At 45.8% G+C, this 7,500-nt stretch overlaps 1 protein-coding gene across 1 annotated transcript in view; it reads left to right on the top strand.

The window, feature by feature from the left end:
* Positions 1-5,138, top strand: part of LOC129408164 (scavenger receptor cysteine-rich type 1 protein M160-like) — a 7,246-nt gene extending 2,108 nt beyond the window's left edge. Inside the window, exons 3-10 of the mRNA XM_055151176.1 lie at positions 376-666; positions 1,026-1,304; positions 1,399-1,689; positions 2,040-2,318; positions 2,386-2,676; positions 2,794-3,120; positions 4,492-4,580; positions 5,001-5,138. Coding sequence (XP_055007151.1) covers positions 376-666; positions 1,026-1,304; positions 1,399-1,689; positions 2,040-2,318; positions 2,386-2,676; positions 2,794-3,120; positions 4,492-4,580; positions 5,001-5,063 — 1,910 coding nt within the window. The 3' untranslated portion in view covers positions 5,064-5,138. The remainder of the gene's footprint in view (positions 1-375; positions 667-1,025; positions 1,305-1,398; positions 1,690-2,039; positions 2,319-2,385; positions 2,677-2,793; positions 3,121-4,491; positions 4,581-5,000) is intronic.
* The last annotated feature ends 2,362 nt before the right edge of the window (positions 5,139-7,500 follow it).

Below are 7,500 nucleotides of genomic sequence, written 5' to 3'. Positions count from 1 at the left end.
GTAACTATGTATGTGTGTTTAATAAAAGGGTTGTGCGGAGGTCACACAAGGGGGAGACTGCTCAATCCAGCCGTAGTAGCGGTTGGAGTATGAAGGCTCACACGTTGACCCCATGCGCACGTAAAACCTTGACAAAGTCTCGAGCACTGATTTTTCTGACCAAGGTGATCTAATCCACAGTCAGCTGGAGGTTACTGCAGACTGATACTGTTAAATTATACGCTGTTTGTGCATTATTTCCTGACACACTCACACAGACCAGGAGTAGAACCCACAACCTCCTCACTGAGAGGAGTGTGTTTGCTCAGGTAAAGGGGTGGGGCTTCACTGCTCAGGTAAAGGGGCGGGGCTTCACTCTGTCTCTTGTCTGTTCAGAGCCGCTCAGGATGGTGGGAGGAGCCAGTCGTTGTGCTGGGACTGTGGAGGTGATACACAGAGGAGAGTGGAGACGGGTGGTGCTCTATGGACGCTTGTACCAGGAGCACATATCTGGTGTGTGCAGAGCCCTGGACTGTGGCTCTGCTGTTTATGGAGAACAGAGAGATGATTTTCCAGAGAGTTCTGTGTGGGAGGTCTCATCTGACTGTGTGAAGAAGTCTTCAGTGAGAGAATGTGTGTATCGTTCATACTCCTCTTCCACTGTGGGTCTGGAGGTGATGTGTTCAGGTAAAAGTCTGATCTTATATTTTTATGTCTCTCAAACACACACACACACCCCAACACACATACAAATATACTACACACACACACCCACACCTGCGCACACACACACACACACACACCCCAACACACATACAAATATACTACACACACACACACACACACACACACACACACACACACACACACACCTACACACAAATACACACACCTCACAACAGTAATATCTATATTTACCACAGATAAAAATCTGCACTACAGTGATGATGTCACACATGTGTGCGTCCTATTGGTTCAGAGTGATGATGTCACACATGTGTGCGTCCTATTGGTTCAGAGTGATGATGTCACACATGTGTCCACAGACTCAGTGCGGTTGGTCTCGGGGTCCAGTCTGTGCTCAGGATCATTGCAGATTTGGAATGGGTCCTGGACCGGGGTCTGTGACAGGGACTTGGACCAGCGGGGGGCAGAGGTGCTGTGCAGGGAGCTGGGCTGTGGGGCTCCTTCTCTCCTCCAGGGGGCGCTCTCTCCTCTGGGGCAGACGTTCCACTGTGAGGGCCATGAGTCTGCTCTGATGGACTGTCCCCGCTCCAACTCAAGCACCTGCTCCTCTGGAGCCACTGTCAACCTCACCTGCTCAGGTAAAGGGGCGGGACTAAAGTGCTCAGGTAAAGGGGTGGGGCTTCACTGCTCAGGTAAAGGGGCAGGGCTTCACTCTCTCTCTTGTCTGTTCAGAGCCGCTCAGGTTGGTGGGAGGAGCCAGTCGTTGTGCTGGGACTGTGGAGGTGATACTCAGAGGAGAGTGGAGACGGTTGGTGCTCTATGGAGACTGGGTCCAGGAGCACATATCTGGTGTGTGCAGAGCCCTGGACTGTGGCTCTGCTGTTTATGGAGAAAAGAGATATGATTTTCCAGAGAGTCCTGTGTGGTGGGTCACATCTGACTGTGTGAAGAAGTCTTCAGTGAGAGAATGTGTCTATAGTTCATCCTTCTCTTACTCTGAGGGTCTGGAGGTGATGTGTTCAGGTAAAAGTCTGATCTGATCTTACATTTTTATGTCTCTCAAACACACACACACACACACACACACACACACACACACACACACACACACACACACACACACACCCACATACACACACACACACACACGCACACACACACACGCACACACACACACACACACATATACACACAGACACACAAATGCATACACACACACCTCACAACAGTAATATCTATATTTACCACTGATAAAAATTTGCACTACAGTGATGATGTCACACATGTGTGCGTCCTATTGGTTCAGAGTGATGATGTCACACATGTGTGCGTCCTATTGGTTCAGAGTGATGATGTCACACATGTGTCCACAGACTCAGTGCGGTTGGTCTCGGGGTCCGGTCTGTGCTCAGGATCATTGCAGATTTGGAATGGGTCCTGGACCGGGGTCTGTGACAGGGACTTGGACCAGCGGGGGGCAGAGGTGCTGTGCAGGGAGCTGGGCTGTGGGGCTCCTTCTCTCCTCCAGGGGGCGCTCTCTCCTCTGGGGCAGACGTTCCACTGTGAGGGCCATGAGTCTGCTCTGATGGACTGTCCCCGCTCCAACTCAAGCACCTGCTCCTCTGGAGCCACTGTCAACCTCACCTGCTCAGGTAAAGGGGCGGGACTAAAGTGCTCAGGTAAAGGGGCGGGGCTTCACTCTCTCTCTTGTCTGTTCAGAGCCGCTCAGGTTGGTGGGAAGAGCCAATCGTTGTGCTGGGACTGTGGAGGTGATACTCAGAGGAGAGTGGAGACGAGTGGTGCTCTATGGAGACTGGGTCCAGGAGCACATATCTGGTGTTTGCAGAGTCCTGGACTGTGGCTCTGCTGTTTATGGGGTACAGAGAGATGATTTTCCAATGAGTCCTGTGTGGTGGGTCACATCTGACTGTGTGAACAAGTCTTCACTGAGAGAATGTGTCTATAGTTCATCCTTCACTTCCTCTAAGGGTCTGGAGGTGATGTGTTCAGGTAAAAGTCTGATCTTACATTATTATGTCTCTCAAACACACACACACACCCACTCACACACACACACACACACACACACACACACAGACTGATCTGTCCAATCACATGTCTCCACAGAGTTGCTGAATCGTCCAGTCATCTCCATGTCTGTGAGTGACGGGGCGTCCGAGCTCCAGCCTCAGGGGCTGCGGGTGCAGCTGGGCTCCAAGTTCAGGGTCAAATGCTCCGTGGAGCCACAGTACCCGGGAGGTTCCTTCCGGCTCCTCTCTCCCGCCGCGCCCCCCGCTCAGAACCGCACCCTGCCCGCCGTCAATCACTCCGCCCACTTCCTGTTCTCTGACGCTGACCACGCCCACAAAGGAAACTACACCTGTGTTTACCTCCTGCAGGTGTTCAACCACAGCTTCTCCTCTCAGAGCCACACACTCCAGCTCTCTGTGGGAGGTACACACAAACGCACACACATACATATATACACATATACACACACACACAAACGCACACACATACACACACATATATACACAGACACAGACACACACACACATACACACACATATATACACAGACACATCAAAGACTTAAACAAGGTTTAACAAATAAATACAAAAGTAAAAGTGACAACAACGACTCATCTGTTCATTTAATAATATTTCATAATATTTATGCAGCACATCTTTGCAGTAAAGATCTGCCGATTTGTGTGAGTGTGGGCCTGGGTCTGACCTCTGTGAGTGTGCGTCTGACCTCTGTGAGTGTGCGTCTGACCTCTGTGAGTGTGGGCCTGGGTCTGACCTCTGTGAGTGTGGGTCTGACCTCTGTGAGTGTGGGGTCTGACCTCTGTGAGTGTGGGCCTGGGTCTGACCTCTGAGAGTGTGGGCCTGACCTCTGTGAGTGTGGGTCTGACCTCTGTGAGTGTGGGCCTGACCTCTGTGAGTGTGGGCCTGACCTCTGTGAGTGTGGGCCTGGGTCTGACCTCTGTGAGTGGGGGTCTGGGCCTGACCTCTGTGAGTGTGGGTCTGACCTCTGTGAGTGTGGGTCTGACCTCTGTGAGTGTGGGTCTGACCTCTGTGAGTGTGGGTCTGACCTCTGTGAGTATAGGCCTGGGTCGGGGCGGGCATGGGCATTATTCTGTTCTTCATAGTGTCAGAGAGCAGCTCTCATTTGCCAGAGTTCCCCATTACACAAAAATGTAGGGAATATTTAGGGTTGGGGTCAGGTTCGGACAGTAGGGTTCATGTCGTGCGCAGACTCGGGCCACTCTGGCGCTCAGTGCATAAAGACTAAATTAAAAGTGTTAAAGTTGCGTTCATTAAATCAAAGCCTGGGTCATTATTTCCTCCTCTGTGTTGGTCACAGTCTGTGTTCTATAGGAGTCTATGGTCTCGGTGTGGACTGAGAGAGACTCTGCGATGCACCGGGAACGTGGCCGCGGTCGTGCATGAGTTTCAAATTTATAATATTGTGGAGAATAATGAGTGGAATAAACAGCTCTTCTCTGTGTTTTGTGAACCAAACACTTAAAATGCACAAATCTGAAGGTCATTCTTTCATATACGAGGATTTTCTGATCAAACTCTTTCTCAAACTCTGTTCACTTGTGCTTCTCTCCACGAGTGTCGCTTTTTCCACGTGTCTCCAGACTTTGCGTAGAGCCACACTTAAGGCGAGTTTCATAAATCCCGCGGTAGGCGTAGAGAGCGCGTACGCAAGGATGTGTGCAGAAGCGAGCTTTATAAATGAGGCCCCTGGTCTTGGTCCTGGTCTTGGTCTTGGTCCTGGTCTTGGTCTGATCTTGGTTCTTTTGTGTTGCAGAGTCAGACACAGACCTGATCATCAGAGTTGTGGTGATTCTTCTGTTGAAGCTCCTGTACATCCTCCCCCAGTACTACTGCTACTGCAAGGTACGGACTCTAGACCTGGTTTAGACCTGGTTTAGACCTGGTTTAGACTTGGTTTAGTCCTGGTTTAGTACAAGTTTAGACCTGGTTTAGACCTGGTTTAGACCTGGTTTAGTCCTGGTTTAGTCCAAGTTTAGACCTGGTTTAGACCTGTTTTAGACTTGGTTTAGACCTGGATTAGTCCTGGTTTACACTTGGTTAAGACCTGGTTTAGACTTGGTCTAGTCCTGGTTTAGCTCTGGTTTAGTCCTGGTTTAGTTCTGGTTTAGTCCTGGTTTAGTCCTGGTTTAGTTCTGGTTTAGAGCTGGTCTAGTCCTGGTTTAGTCCTGGTTTAGAGCTGGTCTAATCGTGGTTTAGTCCTGGTTTAGTTCTGGTGTAGTCCCTGTTTCTGACCCGTTGTTGTGCTGTGTCCTGTTGTTTCAGGTCAGGGCCAGAGGCGGCGCTAGAGAGAAGCCCCGGCTGAGAGTGAGACCGGTTCAGATCTGAAGCTTCATTATCACCATTATCACCATTATCACCATTATCATCATTATCATCATTAGCCCTATTAGCATTTTTACCATTATTAGCATTTTTAGCATATTAGCTTTAAAAAAAAAAATTTAATTTAATTTTTTTATTTTTTTTAGCATTATTAGCATTTTTAGCATTATTAGCTTCATTAACATTATTAGCATCATTAGCACCATTAGCATCTTTTATTGTATTCATTGACTGCTTTTGTCTCTTTTCACATGTGGATGTTTGGAATAATTTGTTTGTAAATATACTCTAAATTTTATGAAAAAAATAAAAAATAAATAAATAAAATAAATGACTTCAAAAGAATTTGTCCCTTTTTTCACCGCCAAGGTAGTGCGGGTAGATCGTAGTGTCGTAGTACTCGAGACGTTTTTTTTTGGTTTTTTTTACACATTCAGAAAGCCAGAATTTGTAGGTGCTTTTGAGCTTAAAAAAATACCCATAATTGAATAAAATGCCACACTGAAACATTCCAGACTAAGCAATAACATTTCCATGGAGAAAAGCGTTTGCTGGACCCTCCACCAGAAAAGTTACACAATGCAGCTTTAAGTGCAAGATATATTTTCATATTTTAACTACAAAAAGTTTTGTTCCCCTGGTAAATTTACTCAAATCATGATAAAACATTCTTAATTCAAGTATTTTTAACTTGGCTGGATATTAATTGTACAGTTGTAGGGAGTATTATCTGTTACATAAGGCTGAGTTGCTGTACAGTTGTAGGGAGTATTATCTGTTACATAAGGGTGAGTTGTTGTACAGTTGTAGGGAGTATTATCTGTTACATAAGGCTGAGTTGTTGTACAGTTGTAGGGAGTATTATCTGTTACATAAGGGTGAGTTGTTGTACAGTTGTAGGGAGTATTATCTGTTACATAAGGCTGAGTGGTTGTACAGTTGTAGGGAGTATTATCTGTTACATAAGGCTGAGTTGTACAGTTGTAGGGAGTATTATGTGTTACATATGTGTGAGTTGTTGTACAGTTGTAGGGAGTATTATCTGTTACATAAGGCTGAGTTGTACAGTTGTAGGGAGTATTATCTGTTACGTCAGGTTTAGTTTTTGCACAGTTGTAGGGATTATTATCTGTTACATAAGGGTGAATTACTGTAGAGATGTAGGGAGTATTATCTGTTACATAAGGCTGAGTTGTACAGTTGTAGGGAGTATTATCTGTTACATATATGTGAGTTGTTGTACAGTTGTAGGGAGTATTATCTGTTACATAATTGTGAGTTGTTGTACAGTTGTAGGGATTATTATCTGTTACATAAGGCTGAGTTGTACATTTGTAGGGAGTATTATCTGTTACATATGTGTGAGTTGTTGTACAGTTGTAGGGAGTATTATCTGTTACATAATTGTGAGTTGTTGTACAGTTGTAGGGAGTATTATCTGTTACATAAGGCTGAGTTGTACATTTGTAGGGAGTATTATCTGTTACATATGTGTGAGTTGTTGTACAGTTGTAGGGAGTATTATCTGTTACATAATTGTGAGTTGTTGTACAGTTGTAGGGAGTATTATCTGTTACATAAGGCTGAGTTGTACATTTGTAGGGAGTATTATCTGTTAGATATGTGTGAGTTGTTGTACAGTTGTAGGGAGTATTATCTGTTACATATGTGTGAGTTGTTGTACAGTTGTAGGGAGTATTATCCGTGAAGGCTGTATCAAGTGGTGGTTTGAATATTGGTTAATGAAGTTACACATTGAGTTGAAGCTTAAACACTGAAATCTTATATATTTTGAAAAGTACTACTGTGTGTCCTACATAATGGGTAAATGGGAAATTCCTTTGCAGAACTGGGACTTTGGAGATAATCCAGGCTGGCGTTATCTAAACAGACTTGGAGGTGATTTACTATGGTTTGGTGGGGGTTGTCGCTTCCTCCACAGAAGAAAGAAAGAAAGACGCTTCAAGGACGATTCAAGGCGTTACCTGCTCAACATATCATTTGCATATTCATGTTGTTGTTTTATATTTCTGGGTTGAGGGAAACTCAGGCGTCCTGTGTAGATGTAGGCCGTCAGGGGCAGCGACTTGACCCAGAGCTCTGTATTAGAATTTGTATTGGACAGGGAATGCATTTTTGTGATTCTAATATCTGGGTTTCACGTGACGTCACAGGGCTACGCAAAATCAGATGGAGGGCAGGAAGTGAACTGATTGGAGGAAAATGCCGATGTGTTGTGTAGTTTACGGCTGTGTCAATCGTTCTAACCGAGAGAAGGAAAAGCGATTTTTTTTTAGAGTACCGAAGATAGTCGTCCACAAAGGTCAGAAATGGGAAAAGCCGACAGAACAACGCCGTAAAAAGTGGATTACAAACCTGTTTGCGGTCGGGAGGAGCAGAATTCGCTAATGCTCGTGTCTGCAGTGAACACTTCGTCAAA

Source organism: Boleophthalmus pectinirostris, unplaced genomic scaffold (genome assembly GCF_026225935.1).
Source record: "Boleophthalmus pectinirostris isolate CB_2022bp ecotype Guang Dong unplaced genomic scaffold, ASM2622593v1 HiC_scaffold_15, whole genome shotgun sequence".
Lineage (NCBI taxonomy): Eukaryota > Metazoa > Chordata > Actinopteri > Gobiiformes > Gobiidae > Boleophthalmus > Boleophthalmus pectinirostris.
The sequence above is the reverse complement of the archived record's forward strand: the minus strand, read 5'-3'. Positions and strand labels throughout refer to the sequence as shown.